This window comes from Artemia sp. Qi Xiang Cuo, chromosome 2 (assembly GCF_049724085.1).
Source record: "Artemia sp. Qi Xiang Cuo chromosome 2, ASM4972408v1, whole genome shotgun sequence".
Lineage (NCBI taxonomy): Eukaryota > Metazoa > Arthropoda > Branchiopoda > Anostraca > Artemiidae > Artemia > Artemia sp. Qi Xiang Cuo.
This window is the reverse complement of record NC_142795.1, coordinates 66,980,765-66,999,269: the sequence shown is the minus strand read 5'-3', so window position 1 is coordinate 66,999,269 and position 18,505 is coordinate 66,980,765. Positions and strand designations below refer to the sequence as shown.

Here is an 18,505-nt window from a genome sequence, read left to right as displayed (position 1 = left end):
CGAACGCAAAAGAAGCGATAACACGGTTCTGGTGCCTCAACGAAGTTCAAAAAAAAATGGGAGAAGTTGGGATGTGACACGACCTCACGAGTTTTCGGACTTGGAAAGCAAGCTGTGCTACCTCTTTTGAAGAAGAGCGAAGTGTTCAGAAAAAAAGCGAAGTGTTTCTGGATGAATCATCATCTAAAGATGAAATTGTGAAAGCGGGTGAATATCTTCTCCTCGGCTTGTATAAAGCACGACCAAACCAAGATCTCACTAAGCTGCGACATCGAATTTTCTTGGAAAAAGTGTCTTCGTCAAATACTACGGCGTTTGTTAAGCCTGAAAGGCTTCCGCCAACCGAAGCTGCAGCTTCATTCCACTCCCAGCGAGTACGCCTCCAGGTATCCCGTTGGAAAGGGGAACCAGCTGACCTCGACCCGGCTGACTGGGGTTGGGTCCTCAGAGACCATAAATACTCACCTGTGATGACCGATTTGTTGCCCGCTCCTCAGACTCTTTTGAGTGTCGTGAGATGCAACTGTAAGACAGGCTGCGAGAACTCGCGATGCAGCTGCAAGAAAAATGGATTAGCGTGTACGTTCGCGTGCGGAGAATGTCAGGGTATCAACTTTTTGAACAGGGACAACGAGATTGTCGAAGACGAGGAGGTCGACTAGTGACATCAATGCTGTGTTTTTCAAGTCAACTCCACTGCCTTAAAAAGTGCAGATTTTACCTATAGTTACTGAAGTTCTTTTTTTAGTTTTTTATTCAACGATATTGCCTTCGAAAGTACAAATTTTACCAATAATAGTTGAAGTTTTATACTGTGATCACTGCCAAGCGGTTGTTTTCTTTATGTTTAGTAATTCAAATGGTTGTAAGAAATGTCTGTGATTCAAGAAAGTAAAAGTTTGATACTTAAGCTAGTTATTTTGTCCATAGGCCCACTTATTAGCCATTAGCAGCTGGCTCAGGAGTCAGGCTTCCCTTCCCCCTTTCTGTTATTTCCTCCAGTTTTGTTTGTTTTTCATGGTTCTCGTTTTCTTTCTTTTATTTTAGGTGTCAATGTCGTGATCAGCAGATAGGAAAACCCCAGAAAACACATTTCAAACTGATTTCTACCCCTGACTTCAATTGTCCCTTTTCTTCCCCTATTTCCCCCTTTTCCCCCGTTATGGTGGGGCTCATGTTCTTTATTTCATTTTAGATGTCAATTTCGGGATCAGCAGATAGAAAGACCCCAGAAAATATATTTCAAAGTGCTTTCTACCCCTACCCTGTATCTTTAAATTTTTTCCACTCTTCCCCCTGGTCTCTCCGGTTTCCGTAGTACTTTTACTCTATACTAAATTTTAGATGTCAGTTTCGTGTTCAGCGTATGGGAAAGCCCACGAAAACTCACTTTGAACTATTTTCTGGGGATGTTCGGCATTTTTCCCAATTTCCCCGCATTTCCCCCTTTTCCCTGTTTTTCGAGTACTCGACCCACTCGAATTTATGGGGACTTTTAGTATGTTGTACAAAATTTTTTTCTGATCATTTTGGTACCATTTTCGTTTATATTGCAATTTTGTCCGGGTCAAACCCTAAAAGTCCTGGACTAGAGAGTTTTTCCTCCCCATTTGATTCCGTGTTCTCCCATTGCCTTTTCTGTGCTCCTTAAGACAAAGTCCATCCAAATAATCCATATAAAGGAGGATAGAACCCAACCTTGCTTAACTCCTGATTTAATAAAAAAAAACAGCTGCTAACCTCATTTCCTACCTTAATTGCAGCAGTATTATTCTCGTAAATAGTACTAATCACTTTAATGTATTTGTCTGGACCATACAAGGATAAGACCTTTGCTAAAGCTCTTCAATCAACAGAATCGAACGCTTGCTCATAATCTATAAGACTGAGGACCAAAGGTTTTTAACAACTCAGGCACCTTTCAATAATTAGCCTAAGAGTGAAAATTTGGTCGATACATCCTCTACCTTTTCTAAAACCGCACTGTTCTCCTCTTAAAACTTTGTCTACATCATATCTCAGTCTTAAAAGTATCTTATTACTAAGTAATTTGCTACCTACAGAGATCAGACTAATGCCTCGATAATTACCTCGCTCACTCTTATCACCTTTATTATACAGTGGTTTAATTAAAGTTTTCCTAAAGTCGTTAGGTACTTCCCCTTTTTCCAAAATCATATTCATAATATTCAGTAGCTTATTTCTAACCTCGGAGCCACCATATTTAAGTAACTCATTTACCCCACTATCAGCACCTGGAGCCTTATTATTTTTTTTTTACCCTTTTAGTACTGTCACTAATTCTTCCTCGCACAACAAATGTTCCTTCACATCCAAAGTATCAGAAACTTTTTTTTTCTCTATATATTTTCCTGGAACTCTATTTCGGTTTAGCACATTCTCAAAACGTTCTGCCCATCACTCTTTAACTTTTCCTTATCACTAATTGTTACCCCGTTCCTATCTTTAACTGGGACAAGTTTAGATTGACTACTCCCTCTCAATTTATTAACATGCCAGTACAGTAGTTTACTATTATGCCATCTAGCTGCATCTTCTGATCCTGGGCAATTTTATCCATGACCTCCACTTCACACCTCCTTAGTTCATATTTTATATGCTTCTTACACTTTCTTTACATTCCTTTTGTTTTCATATGATCTATCACTCAGATAATTCTTGTACAAGCCCCTTTTCCACTTTCTTAAACATAAAGCCTTTTCACTACTATTCTTAGCTGCAGAAGACACCATCAGCAACTACAAAAATTGTTTTTCAAAAATTATTCCAACCATCCTCCACATGGTCAAACTTTAAAACTCTCAAGTTTAGTATTTAACAGTTCCTGGAAAGTTTCTCTCAAATTCTAATCCTGGAGTCTACCAACATCAAAACTTCCCGGGAGGTAGTTACCCTTCCGATATTTCAGCTTTAAATTAACCCTAGACACTACTAGACGGTGATCTTTACTTTTAATATCAAAAACAGCACTCCTATATACCCTAGTATCTTGTATTAACCTTGCCAGTCTTCAGTTTACTATAAAATAATCAATAAGGTTTGCTATCTTACCATCACGTGAAACTTATGGGCCTTTTTATGACCAATAACCGTATTGGTTCTAGATTGTTATACCTACAAAATTGCAAAAGTCTCTATCCATTACTGTTTTCTTAACGCAAAACTTTCTATAAAAACCTTATATGCCCCAAGGCCATAACTTACGACCCTTGTCCTGAGGGCTATCGGGGGAGAGGGGGGGGGGGTGTCATCCTCAATTTTCCAGACCTTTCAACTACGTTGAATAACATGGATATATCAAAATATTGATTGGAAATGTTTGGGGAAATGATGGGCGTGGGGGGAGATTCTCCCTCCGATTACTTTCGAGTATTAAAAAGACAATAGGCCTCTCAATTTCCAAAAAAAATAGCCCTTCTTAAAGCTTTTACGACAACACTTTCTATAGCCTTTTATGCCCCCAGGACATAACTTACAATCTTAGCACTGAGGGTTGTGGGGGGTCGTCATACTCAAAGATATAGTTTTCGGACCCTTCAACTACCTTCAACAAAATAGCTATATCAAAATTTTGACCGGAGTGTTTGTAGAAATGATGGGCGTGGGGGGGGCGGTATTCTTCCACCGATTCCAGTTCTACTTTCCAGAACTTTTAACTACGTTGAACAAAATGGTTATCTGAAAATTTTGATTGGATGTGTTTGGGGGAAGGGTGGGCGTGAGAGGGGGGTTAGGTACCCTACAATCACTTTCGACTATTAAAAAGGGCACTAGCCCTCTCGATTCCCAATTGAATGAGCAATTTTGAATTTTCTACGACAACGCTATCTATACAAACCTAACTTGCCCCAGTGCATAACTTACAACCATTGCCCTGGTGGCTATGGGATGTTTGCCATTCTCAAATATATAATTTCCAGAATTTTACACTTCGTTGAGCAAAATGGCTATCTTTAAACTTTGGTTGAATGCGTTTGGGGAAATTGTGGGCGTGAGAGGGGGGTTAATTACTCTGCATTCACTTTCGACTGTTAAAAAGGGCACTATCCCTTTCAATTTCCAATCAAATGAGCCCATTTTGAAGTTTCTATGACAAAACTTTCTATAAAACCTTGTATGCACCCAGGGCATATCTTACAACCCTTGCCCTGAGGGCTCTGAGGGGGTTATCAACCTCAAAGACCTAATTTCCAGAACGTTCAACTAGGTTGAACAAAATGGATATCTCCAAATTTTTATTGGATGTGTTTGGGGAAAAGGTGGGCGTGAGAGGGGGGTTAATTGCCCTCAAATCACTTCCGTCTATTAAAAAAGGCACTAACCCTTTGAAATTCCAATCAAATGAGGCCTTTTTATATTTCTACGACAAAGATTTAAAAAAACCTTGTATACCCCCAGGACATATCTTATAACCCTTGCCATGAAGACTGTGGGGGGAGTGTCCTGCTCAAAGGTATAATTTCCAGAACTTTCAACTGCGTTGAACAAAATGGCTATCTCAACATTTTGATTGGACGTGTTTGGGGTAATGGTGGGTGTGGTAGGGGTGTTAGTTGCCTTCTAACCACTTTCGACGATTATAAAGGGCACTAGCCATTTCAATTTCCAATCGAATGAGCCCTTTTTGAAGTTTCTACGACAACACTTTCTATAAAAACCTTATATGACCCTTGCAACCCTTGCTTAACTTACAACCCTTGCCCTGAGGGCTGGGGGGGGGGGGGGGTTGTCATCCTCAAAAACGTAATTTCCAGAGCTTTCAATTACGTTGAACAGAATGGCTGTCACAAAATTTTGATTGGATGTGTTTGGGGGAAAGGTGGGCGTAAGAGAGGGATTAGTTGCCCTCCAATAACTTTCGAATATTAAAAAGGGCAATAGCCCTTTGAATTTTTAATCGAATGAATCCTTTTTTGAAGTTTCTGCGACAAAGCTTTCTATAAAAACCTTATATGCCGCCAAGGCATAACTTAAAACCTTTGCCCTGTGGGCTGCAGTAGCGGATCCAGGGGGAGGAGGGGGCGGGGGGGCGATCGCCCCCCCCCTTTCTTGGGCAAAAAGTTCTATCATTAGATTTTCTGTGACTCGATTGCGATATCAACGCTTGGATCAACGCATCTTTGAAAAGGATCGGACGACACTTGGTCTGTCTGCCTTAAGTCTTGAGGAAATTGTCTAGAGTGTTTGGTGTCACCCAAACTTACAAGGCATTTTGAAGCTTGTCATCTCGTACATCGTTGTAGCTTCAAAAAGTGTGCGCATCAAAACCTGTTTCTTATTCAATAACTAAGCAAAAATCTTGAAATGAATCCGATAACACATACGCCTTAGGGTTAGTCGCGATTCTAGAAGGGTTTGAAAAGCATAAAATTTTTAGATAATATGAACAAATTATGATGTCGAAGCGAAAGGTGCTAACTTTCTGTAACATCTTTGGTTTGAAACATAAATCTAGGTAAGTAGATGCTATGATTGAAGACAGAAATAATGAGAGTTTCAGTGTTAATAGTGATTCCAGCGCTTCGACTAATTGTGAGATTGTGCATGATTTGTTAGCATCAATTGAAGAGTGTAGACCCAAGCCTAACACAAACAACGAGATTATAAGCACTTTCTACGAAAATGATATCGAAAGCTATATCTATAGACTTGAAAAACTGGATGATCGTACGCGATATCAATTGCTTCAGAACTCGTGGATTCCGACGTCTAACTACAGCTTCCCCTACTCAGTTCACAAGAAGCGGGGCAGGGACGAAAAGAGTTTTTTTCAATCGTGCTCGCTTGGAAGAATTTCATTGGCTAGTACTTTCAAATAAGACGAGGGGCTTATTCTGTAAATATTGTGTTTTGTTTAACGTTCGAGGGGTTGAAGGCTCCAATCAATTGCAAATGTTGGTCAAGAAGCCCAGGGTAACTTTTCCTAAGCTAACTGGAAAATACTGTGATTCGGTGTCTTTTTAAAGCAATCAGAACCATCACTATTCAGTTGACTCAGACAAAAATTTCTTTCTTAAGAATGACAAACCTGAAACCAACATTTAAGCCTTGTAAACGAGCAACCTAGCCGACAAGTGCAGGAAAATAGAGCGAGATTGAAGCCAATTGTTGACTCAATTATTTTCTTGAGTCGACAGAACATCGCTCTTCGGGGCCATTGAGATGATGAAGAATTATTGGCAGAGAGGGATCCATTGACAAACAAAGGGAACTTTCGAGGACTTTAAAAGTACCGTGTAAATAGTGGTGATATCAATTTAAAACAACATTTGGAAAGCTCAGTTGCAAATGCTACTCATATAAGCAAAACAACACATAATGAATTAATTCAATGTGGTGCTAAGGAGATTCTTAAAGAAATTCTTGCACGAGTTCACTGTGCCAAGTTCTACAGTGTGGTTGTTGAAGAAACAACGGATGTGTCACTCAAGTCACAACTAAGTATTGCCCTTTGGTACAATTGCACAAGACGTGAGGATTTCTAGATTTTTAGACCTACGCGAAATATGTTACTCGGACAGCATTGGAAACTTCGAACCGACCATTAAAGAGGAAACGCTTGGAAATGTTGTGTTGGATTTTCTTCGATCACCTCGGCCAGACTTGGAAAATTGTGTGGGCATAGGCACTGGTGGATGTGCTATGATGGTCTCAGAACATTGTGGTGCTGTAAATGAAGTTCAAAAGGTAGTAAAAAATGCCTTGCGTTGCCCATGTTTAAGCCAGGCTTTAAATCTTTCCATGTCAAAAACTTCTTCTATCCAGAGTGTTAGAAACTCCATCGGAGGAATAAAAGAAACAGTTGCTTTTTTTGGTGCTTCTGCAAAGCGCAATTATATTTTAACCAGAGTAATGAAAGCACAGCTAACTGGCATGTGTGAAACGCGCTGGATAGAAAGGCACGATTCCTTAATGCAGTTTGTGGTAGAGCTCCCTAAGATAGTGGAAGCTCTTGAGATCATCAGCGGCTGGGCAGAATGCACAACTGGAGCAAAAGCAAAATCCTTATTGACTGCTGTCACGTCCTCCGACCTGATAGTAACCATTTTCTCTCTTAGTAACATATCTGGACTAATTTTACCGCTCAGTCGGCTATTTTAGAAGAAGAACTTATACCTCGCATCTGCAATAAGTTATTTTAAGGAACTTCTTACCCACCTGATAGTCACAAGATAGGTGATTTAAAACGATTAAAAAAAACCATTTGACAAGATAATTACAGTGTCAACTAAGCGATGCTTATAAATAGCAGTCCCACAGCTAGCAAAAAAGTAAACAAATCGGATTAATTTACCATTCAGCTCACAGGAGGAATATTATAGACGGTCAGTTTTTATTCCTCTGTTGGACACAATCATTTCGGACTTAGAAAGCCGTTTTTCCGTTGAAACGCTGGACACTTTTAAGCTCAGTATTTTCTTGCCAATAAATTGTATGGAAACGAACAAACAACAATTCTCTAATACGATTCATGACTTGTCACAGCGATACTGGTCAGTAATGGGTTTCCCCTCTCAGTTGGTTTGTGAATCTACCCTGGCCAGAGAAGTGACAATATGGAAAGCTTGGTGGGTTTGTCTGAAAGAAAGCAATGCAGGCACATGTAGAATACCTGAAACAGTAGAGGAAACTTTAGAGAAACACAACTGCGATGCTGATATTTTCCCGAATATTTCAGCACTCTTGCAGATTCTCATTACCCTACCTATCAGTGTGGCATCTGTTGAACGAAGTTTTTCTACCTTGAGAAGATTGAAAACGTGGCTAAGAACTAAAGTGACGGGGGAAAGACTCGCCGGACTTGCCCTTCTTCATGTTCACCGTGATATTGTCATAAGTGTAGAAAGTGTTACTGAAAGATTTGCTAATAGTGGAAATATGAGGCGAGTTTGTTATACAATATTGATAGTGCTTCTATAAATGTATTTTTGTGGATGGCTTTACAGAACCGACAGCTAAATGACAAATAGAAGCAGAGGCATGCAACTTTAAATATCATTAAGGTACGTTAGGCTTAATTTCGAATGGGAATTTTTCGCCCCGAGTCGCCCCCCCCCCCTTCCTAAAATCCTGGATCCGCTACTGGTGGGCTGTGGGGGGATTGCCGTCCCCAAAAACATTATTTCTATCTGGAAATCAACTACGTTGAACAAAATGGCTATCTCAAAATAATGATTGGATGTGTTTGGGGAAATGGTGGGCGTGGAAGGGGTGTTAGTTGCCTTCCAATCACTTTCGACTATTAAAAAGGGCACTAGCCATTCCAATTTCCAATTGAATGAACCCCTTTTGAAGTTTCTACGAAAACGCTATCTATACAAACCTTATATGCCCCCAGGGCATAACTTAAACCTTTGCCCTAGGGGCTCTGGGGGGTTTTTCATCCACAAATCCATAATTTTCAGAACCCTTAACTACGTTGAACAAAATGGGTATCTCTAATATCTCTAAACTTGGATTAATATGTTTGGGGAAATAGTGGGCTTGAGAGGGGGGTTAATTACTCTCCATTCACTTTCGACAATTAAAAAGGGCAGTAGCCATTTCAATTTCCAATCAAATGAGCCTTTTTTGAAGTTTCTACGACAACGCTTTCCATAAAAACCTTATATGCCCCCAGGGCAGAACTTACAACCCTTGCCCTAAGGGATGTGGGGGGGTGTCTTCCCCAAAAAGCTAATTTCCAGAACTTTCAATTAGGTTGAACAAAATGTTATCTCAAAATTTGGATTGGATGTGTTTGGGGAAAAGGTGGGCGTGAGAGGGGGGTTAGTTACCCTCCTATCCCTTTCAACTATTAAAAGAGACAATAGCCCTTTGAATTTCCAGTTGAATAAGCCCTTTTTGAAGTTTCTGCGTCAAAGCTTTCTATAAAAACTTTATATGCCTCCAGGGCATAACTTAAAACCCTTGCTCTGTAGGCTGTTGGGGAAGTGTCCTCCTAAAAAAAATAATATATATCTGGAAATCAACTACGTTGAAGAAAATCGCTATCTCAAAATTTTCATTGGATGTGTTTGGGGAAATGGTGGGCGTGGAAGGGGTGTTAGTTGCCTTCCAATCACTTTCAATTATTAAAAAGGGCACTAGCCATTCCTATAAAAACCATATATGCCCCCAGGGCATAACTTACAATCTTTTCCCTGGGGGCTCTGGGTGGTTTGTCATCCTCAAATACATACTGACTTGTCTGACTGAAAGTCCAGAACTTTCAACTACATTGAACAAAACGGCTATCTCTAAACTTTGATTGAATGTGTTTGGGGAAATGGTAGGCGTGAGAGAGGGGTTAATTACTCTTCATTCTCTTTCGACTATCAAAAAGAGCACTAGTCCTTTCAATTTCTAATCAAATGAGCTCTTTTTGAAGTTTCTACGACAAAACTTTCTATAAAAACCTTATATGCCCCCAGGGCATATCTTATAACCCTTGTCCTGAGGGCTCTGAGGGAGTTATGATCCTCAAAGACCTAATTTCCGGAACTTTCAACTACATTGAACAAAATGGATATCTCTAAACTTTGATTGAACGTGTTCGGATAAATGGTGGGCGTGGAAGGGGTGTTAGTTGCCGTCCAATTACTTTCGACTATTAAAAAGGGCACTAGCCATTTCAATTTCCAATCAAATGAGCCCTTTTTTGGAGTTTCTAGACAACGCTTTCTATAAAAAAAAACCTTATATGCCCCAGGACATAACTTACAACCCTTGCCCTGAGGGCTGTGGGGGGTTGTCATCCTCAAAGACGTAATTTCCAGAACTTTCAAGTACGTTGAACACAATGGCTATCTAAAAATTTTGATTGGATGTGTCTGGGGAAATGGTGGGCGTGAGAGGAGAGTTAGTTGCCCTCCAATCACTTTTGGCTATTAAAAAAGGCCCTAGCCCTTTTAATTTTCAATACAATGAGCCGTTTTTGAATTTTCAACGACAACACTTTCTATAAAAACCTTATATCCCCAGGACATAACTTACAACCCTTGCCCTGAGGGCTCTGGGGGGTTGTCATCCTCAAAGACCTAATTTCCAGAACTTTCAAGTACGAACAAAATGGTTATCTCAAAATTTTGATTGGACGTATTTGGGGAAATGGTGGGCGTAGAAGGGGTGTTAGTTGCCTTCCAATCACTTTCGATTATTAAAAAAGGCACATGCCACTCCAATTTCCTATCGAATGAGCCCTTTTCGAAGTTTCTACGACAACTTTTTCGATACGAAGTGCCCTGGTCTAAAGGGGAAAAAATAATACATTGTGCCAACATCGTTCTTTATTTATCCAGCGCGATTGCGCTGCCTATGATTAAGGGGGCTTGGAGGGGCAGTATATAAGAGGGTGGATAATAAAACGTCAGATCCCAGGTTTTAGACCATAGAGATTATGATGTTACTCTTTTCATATTTCCCAGAACTTCTGAACAAATAAAAGTTCAAATAGGGATAAGTCCTTTTATTAGGCAGTGAAATAGATACAAAAAGTTCTGGATATTTCGATCACACATTAAGTGACCGTCATCAGGAGATACTAATTGTAACTAAAGTGTTACAATTTAAACAAAAGATATTTACACTAAAAAATATGTAATTACTTCTGGGTCACAAATAGTTTCCGGTTCATTGGCTGATAGGGTTCAACAACAAGGTTCATTCCAAGTCTTGAGTTGTAAACTTTTTTCCTTAATATTGCCTTAGCGTAAGTTGTATTTTTAATGAAGGTGGTACAGTCTTATCCTTCTTCCCATTGCAAAAGAAATGTTGCTGAATTTACAGTTATATTCTTGTTTGGTCTATCATCGCCACATAAATGACGTATGTATTTTTTCGAAGACCACACTGCTTTTCTATGACGAACAAAGAAAAGTTCAAATACGGATAAGTCCTTTTATTAGACAGTGAAATGCGGTTTAGCAGGGGACACCCCCCCCCACACCTCTAATACGATATAACTTCAGTTAGTTTCATGTTTAAGTGTCGCAGTTTGCTTCCATTGAATTTTTTTTTTTTAATTAAAACATAGGCTACCTTTAGCAACAAGCAGGTTAATAGAGCATTTTAGAACCAGTGGAACCGTGCCAAGAAGTATGTATGCTCTAATCTTGCAGATTAACAAACGGTAGTAAATAACTGTGGTTGTATCTACAGTTAAAGTTTACTTTGCCTCCTAAATAAAAATTCTGTCTCACAAATGCTCCAAATGCAGTTTCAATTCAAAAGTTATGGATTATCTTACCGTGTCAAAGAATAAAAGTAATTTCATTTAATCTTTTCCAGTTCATTAATGTATATTAAACTTTTATCCTTTTGTTATTTATGCAAATTAACAAAAGCAAATGGATTCTATTCACTTCAGTTTTATTTGAAATAAATAATGATGTCGCGATTGTTCCTTTTTGAAACGTAATGTTATTTCAAGAATAAAAAAAAATCCGGGAGAACGTCGACTTTTCACATCAAGTAATTTAAAAAACTTTCCCCACAAAATAAGCTTTTCAAAGAAAATTAAAGATTTACATTAAAGTAAAAATGAGCAAAAATAAAGTCAAATAATTCTCCAACCGTAATATTACCCCAAATCACCATCAATAAATAAATGAAACTCAAAACGAATAGAAATTACAATAAATAACAGTCAAACTCAAAACCAGCAGAAACTAAGATGAGAAACAGAGACAATACCTTCTGAAGATCAGAACATAATTTGCACTTCACTAACAATTCTTATTTCAAGCTGAATTTTTCTATAATTCATAATTTCGAAAAAAAACAACAGTCATAACCAAGACTTTTGAAAGAAACAACAAAAATGAATGTGGATTAAAAGTTTAATATACACATACTGATATTTATTCTTTGAAGTCTTAATAATTTTGGATTTATTAAATTTAAAAATGTTCAAACACTTGAATGTATTTTGTTTTCAGTAAAGTGCAAATTATGTTTTGAAAATTAAAAAGTTTATAAGTTAAGCTTGATATTATTTTTGAGGCCCTATATTACGCCCAAAAATAGGATGTTAAACTCGACAAAATTCCTTGTTGAAATTATCATCGATGAAGTATCATCCTTTTTAATTGTAGACACCGTGGCAGATAAAAACTTGCAATGCGATCTTGTCGAACCTAATTCAGGGTTGCCAAGTACCGACGTCTAAAAAAGGGCAAATCAAGGCAAAAGGAATGAATTTTGCTAAAAACAGTGCAGGTCAAAAAATTTGCGCACGCGCGACTACCGCCGCGCCAGCATCACCTCTGAGGTGAAAAAAAGCACATATCACACGAAAAGTACGAAGTTGGCAACCATGTTCCCTGGGTTAAATGTACTTCTGACGAAGTTGCCAACTACTGACTTTAAAATGAATGGAAAATGACACCCAAAAAGAGTGATTTTCACTCTTACGCATCCCCTCCGAAGTGAAAAGTGTGCATTTCATACGAAAAATGGATTGTGTAGACAATTTTTCTTCCTTTAGATGCACAGAAAACAAATTTAATATACCCTAACAACGTGCTGCTTCCACAACACTTTTGCTCGCAAAGGCAACAGAAGACTGCTGCAACACTTCACATAAATCTAGTTGATATTTTTTTTTTGTCCGAAACGAATTATGGCTGTTGTCGAGTCAAGCATGCGTTGCATGTAAAAACTGTTCAATTTTAGGTTACCAGTTTTTTTCACATACCAAAACAAGAGATGTTTTATGTTCATTTATTTTTCAAAGTCTTTAGGGATACAACTAAAACATGGTTTGAAAATCAGAAGGGAAGTCTCAAAATTATCCGCTAGAGTAGCCTAACTAATTATGGCCTAATTATGGCAAATGAATAATAGAAAAAAAACATCGAAAGATATATACTTTTTTACCCACAGCTTCCGCATGTTTATCTAATATTCTAATAGAACAGGATGAACGAGTGATTACCTTATTTTTATCTCAAATTATGTCTTGTGCTAACGAAGAAAGCGCCTTAATTGATAGCAAAAATTCAGAGGTTAAACACGAGGCACAAACAAGATTTGAACGGAACACAGCCGCTATACAAAATAGTTATTATATCGAAGGAAGCTGACGCAAACGACAGGAGTGGAAGAAGTAAAAAAAAGAAAAAAAAACAAGTAACTATATCAAAAACTAGGAAAAATTTGAAAATTCCAGAAACAGCAGTCATGCCGAGGCTCCCTAAATGCGCGTGCCTGTTAAGACCGAAAGTTTATGGGGTACAAATTCGAAAAAAAGCGAAAAAAAACAGACAAATTACATAAAAATATAGAATTACAGGAAAAACTACGAAACTCTTAGCATTCCAAGGTTTGGGGCACTGACTGGAGGGCCCCTCGACCTACATTACTGCCTATTCTGGGCAATCACATTCTCCCTTGAAAAAATTCCGACAGAGGAAGCTGGAAGACAAGACAGACTTACTTCTGTCATCCAGACCACTCAAGTTTTTTTTTTGCTGCTGTGGCCTACAACCAAGGCCGAATCCAGGGAAGGAAGGTCGGGTTTTTAGCCCTCCCCCAAAAGTTTTCGCCGACCCCCCCCCCCCCAAAAAAAGGGACAAAAATACATATAACAAAAATTCGGATAAGCTACAGTTTGCAAAGATTTTTTATACCCCACCCCATACAGAGAAAAAAAAAATCTTGGATACCCCATTGCCCACAGCAGCAAAAGAAATTAGACGTTTGGAAGACAAACGTCTTTTTTTCATGACAAAAGGCACAATTAGGCAATCTTAAGGAATGGATTATTATATATACCTAAGGAATAAAAACTAAATCAAAAACCTGGTTGATTACTGCGAAGAATGATGTTGATTCAATTTGAGGCTTTCCCAACTCTGTTAGGGGGGAGGAAGGGGTTGGGGCAGGTGCTGTCACCAAGACAAAAAGGAGATATATCAGTGCTACCAATGAGAAAATGTGGTTTCTTTTTTGTTCAAGGTAGGGGACTGTAAACCTCCAGTTATGGATTATTTAACAGAGACGATTTCAAAGGTGTACTTTTTACTTAAATTGGACCCCATTTTGAGGGATTTTTAGGCTCTTTTTTGAAATTTTTAAGCATTTATTTTCGCAACTAAGAAATTATTGTTCAATCGAATCTGAAAAAGAATTATTATTCTAAAAATAGCGTTATATGGGAAACATTTGCCACCAGGTCAACCAGGCAATTTCTTTAAAAATGTGTTTTTGAAATATTGGCAACTACGGGTGCCATTCCTTCTTTGCTAGGTAGTAGCTGCTACTTCGAAATGATTTCTTGAAGATATGAAACATTAACTGGAACTGGAACATTAAGATACGAAGTCTTCTGGATGCCAGTGAGCCCTGCCCAATCCCGCATCAAATATATTTAGGCCTAAGATTATTTAAGGCTGAAACAAGGTGACAAAGAATAATGCAAGATTTGTCAAAATCGTTTCCGAATCAGCAACTGGATAAACAAAGAAAAAAAAAAATCAATCGTCCCGGACAAGAATCATAGAAGAAAAACACGGAATCATCTCTATTTTCAATAGCAAATAATTACGAAGCTCATAATAATAAGCATTCCACTTTCCAACAAATGTTGCATATATAGAGATTGAGAGATTAAATTGCCTTATGTTATAGTGATCTAGAAACGAATTGATCTATTTCATTCTATGTTATAACACATGTCCTATTTTTATTAGACTTCATTTTAAAAAGTCATGAATCAAAATATCACCTCTAGCCGTTATTAATTATCTTCTATTCTTCTGCCAATTTTTTGTCTACAAGCATTGAGAGCAAGAATTTTAAACTGATTGGCACCTGGCTACTAAATGACATATTATTTATTTTAGTTTATGATTAGATCTTACCTAAAAGCAGGTGGCCCTGTCGGTACAATAGATCTCATTTCTTGCTTAGGCAATGCGCCCATTAAGAGATGAGTATGATGATTTGATGCTGCAAGATAGGCGGCACTAGATGGTGTGGGTGGAACGTTCATAATAACAGGGGTAGGTACTTCTTCTCTCTCAGACATTGACGACCAGTCGTGACGAGATTTTTCAATAGCGCTGAAAGACAGTTTTTATAGTAACACAAATAAAAACTTAAATAACAATATATCAAAAAATCAAAAAAGCAATTAAGACATTGAATAAATCTTAATGGCGTCAATTCACAGAAATTTAGGGAGGAAGGGCAAGATAGGGTGGAGGGACAGATTTGACATTTTGTTCAAAGAAAATACAAAAAAAAATCCAACGAAAATATCCACTAAAAAGGATATTTCAAAATCTAGGGGGGCTACCCCCTCCCCTCAATTGACGGCACTGTATAATTCTCTGTCTATTAAATGATGTTAAGCATTTAATGTCTTTCCATGAAAAGTTAAAACTGAATTGGAAACGTAAAAGAAGAAGAACTGTTATGAATTAAGCGTAAAACGAACAGCAACTGCAATGACAAGTGAAGCTAGACTTTGGACAAACATAAATTACCATAAATAAGGAAGAGCGTTGTCACCCACGAACCACCCTCCTTCCAGACGTTAGAACCATTCGGTTTTACTGAATACTCAGTACATTGTTTTAATTGAAAGATCGGTTAGATTGATTAAATTGGCTAAGTTAAGTTTAAAAGACAGGACATAGAGACGAAATCAAGGTTAAAAAAAAACAACTAAATTAATCATCAAAACATATTACATCAAAAATTATTTTCCCAAACTAAGTGTGGTGTCACCGCCCCCAAAACCACTGCCTATACTAAAAAGAAAGGGTGCTGGCGTACCTAAGACTCCCAATCATACAGATGGAAAATCCTTGCATGACTCAAATTTCAACAAGGTATGATATGTCCCCCATTTGTGGAATTTGTGCTTAATGTGTTTTGATTTTGGACAATTTCGGACGTCAATTTTTAATTCAAAAGCTAAAAAATGCATATCAGAGGCAACGCTATAGCGCTGCCTATGATAAAGGCCATACGGCTCCAGCGTTTCATTTTTTTTTCCAGAAGCACTTCATATGGAAGGGTTCGTCGTAGAAACTTCAAATGGGGCTCATTCGATTGGAAATCGAGAGTCCTAGTGCCCATTTTAAGGGTCAAAATTGATTGGAAGGCAACTACCACCCCTTCCACGCCCACCTGTTCCCCAAACACATCCATTCAAAATTTCGAGATAGCCATTTTGTTCAGCGTAATTGATTTCCAAATAGAAATTATGTTTTTGAGAAGGACACTATCCCACAGCCCTCAGGGCAAGGGTTGTAAGTTATGCCCTGGGGGTATAAATGGTTTTTATAGAAAGCTTTGTCGTAAAAACTTCAAAAAGGACTCATTCGATTGGAAATTCAAAGGGATAGTGCCCTGTTTAATAGTCAAAAGTGGTGGAAGGGAAACTAACCCCCCTCTGACATCCACCTTTTCCCCAAACACATCCAATCAAAATTTTCAGATAGCCATTTCGTTCAACGTAGCTGAAAATTCAGGAACTTAAGTCTTTGAGGATAACAACCCCCCCCCACAGTCCTCAGAGCAAGGGTTGTAAGTTTTGCCCTGGGGGCATATAAGGTTTTGTATAGACAACGCAGTCATAAAAACTTCATAAAGGGCTCATTCGATTTGATATTGTAAAGGCTAGCTCCCTTATTAATAGTCGAAAGTGATTGTAAAGCAACTAACACCCCTTCCACGCCCACCATTTCCCCAAACACATCCAATCGAAATTTTGACTTAGCCATTTTTTTCAACATAGTTAAAAGTTCTGGAAATTATATGTTTGAGCAGGACACTCCCCCAACAGTCTTCAGGAGCAAGGGTTATAAGTTATGCCCTGGGGGCATATATGGTTCTTATGGAAGGAATGCTCGAATAAACTCGAGAGGGCTCATTTGACTGGAAACTGAAAATACTAGTTCACTTTTTAAGCGTCAAAAGATATTGGCGGGTAACCAGCTTCCCCCCCCCCCCCGAACCCTTTTTCCCAAAGGCATCCAATAAAATTTTAAGATAGCTATTTTGTTAAAAATAGTTCAAAGATCATATAACAAAAAATCCGGTGTCGACACAGCCCCCCAGGGCCCGGGGACATTATGGTCTTATGGAAGGGATTTATTTATTTATTTTATCCAATAAAGGAGGAAGCCATAGGCTTGTCGCATAAATAGGATGCTCGTATTAATTTCAAAGAGGGCTCATTTGATTGGAAATTGAAAGAGCTAGTTCACTTTTTAAGAGTCAAAAGAGATTGGAGGGCACCTAGCCCCTTCCTTCCACGCCCTTTTTTCCTCAAACCCATCCGATAAGAACTTTGAGATAGCTTCTTTTTTTTTAAATAGTTCAAAGACCATATAACGAAAACTCCGGCGTCGACACAGACCCCAGGGCTCGAGGTCAGGGAAGTTTCCATCATTTGATTGAAATTTCCAATCAAATGAAAATTATATGCGTCTTGAACAGTCTTGAAAAGTATAAACAACATCAAATTGAATATTTGATGCATAATGATATTAATTGTTGGAAGATCCATCAGTTCAAGAATTTATTTCCCTGTAATTTTATTTTTATTTTCAATGCTGTAAGAACTGGAAAAGAAAATATTTCTAATACAATTCGTTTTTAGTTAAGCGCCAATGACGCAGTAGGCTTTTGGTTTTTATTTACAGTTAAGAAAGTAGGCAGGATCAAAAAACTTGTTTGTAGTTAAACTATATTTGTCTTGAACATCTTTAATAAGAGCTAATAAATTAAACTGAATATTTGATGTATAACGATATTGATTGCTGAAAGCTCAGCAGTTCAAAATGTTACTATAATTTTAATGTTTATTTTCAATATTAAGTACAAAAGAAAATATTTGTTATAAAACTGGTTTTCAGTAAAGCGCCAATGACGCAGTAGGTTTTAGACTTACAGTGAGAGAAGGAGGTGATACCCACACTCTTGTTTGTAGTGAGTTTTGTTCGTTTCAAGCTTGATTTGCATATTCAATTTAAGTTTCACTCGTTTTAAGATTTATTTATCAATTTACATTAATATCTATTGTACGTTTGTTTGCATTGATTGTTTATTTAATTTCGGTTCGTTTTAAGTTTCATTTATACTTCAATAGGAAAATATTTTTTTTCATTTTAAGCTTGATTTTCATATTCAATATAAGCATTACTCACTTTAAGATCTATTTATTCATTTATATCATTACTTGTTGTATGTTTTTGCTACGGTTGTTTATTTAATTTCTGTTCGTTTTGGGTTTCATTCATTCTTTGATAGTAATTTCTGGTCGTTTAGAGTTTTAATTTTAAAAGGTATTTGTATCTGATGAGCTTAAGTTTAAAATGGCCTTTACTTTTCTTTGAAAAACTTATTTTTGGAAAGTATTTTTAATTAATATTTGGGAAGCGAGGAGATGGTTTGGAGGCAATATTGGGCTCATGGTCTTGCTTAGGCTCTTCAATCATACAGATTGAAAGTTCCTGTACGACTAGGATTTCGACATAGTATAACATAT

General features: G+C 37.8%; 1 protein-coding gene across 1 annotated transcript in view; it reads right to left on the bottom strand.

Annotated features, from left to right (window-relative positions):
* The window catches only part of LOC148955526 (zinc finger C4H2 domain-containing protein), a 264,715-nt gene that overhangs the window by 31,217 nt on the left and 214,993 nt on the right, over positions 1-18,505 (bottom strand). Inside the window, exon 4 of the mRNA XM_089108231.1 lies at positions 14,865-15,065. Within this exon, the coding sequence (XP_088964357.1) occupies positions 14,865-15,065 (201 nt within the window). The remainder of the gene's footprint in view (positions 1-14,864; positions 15,066-18,505) is intronic.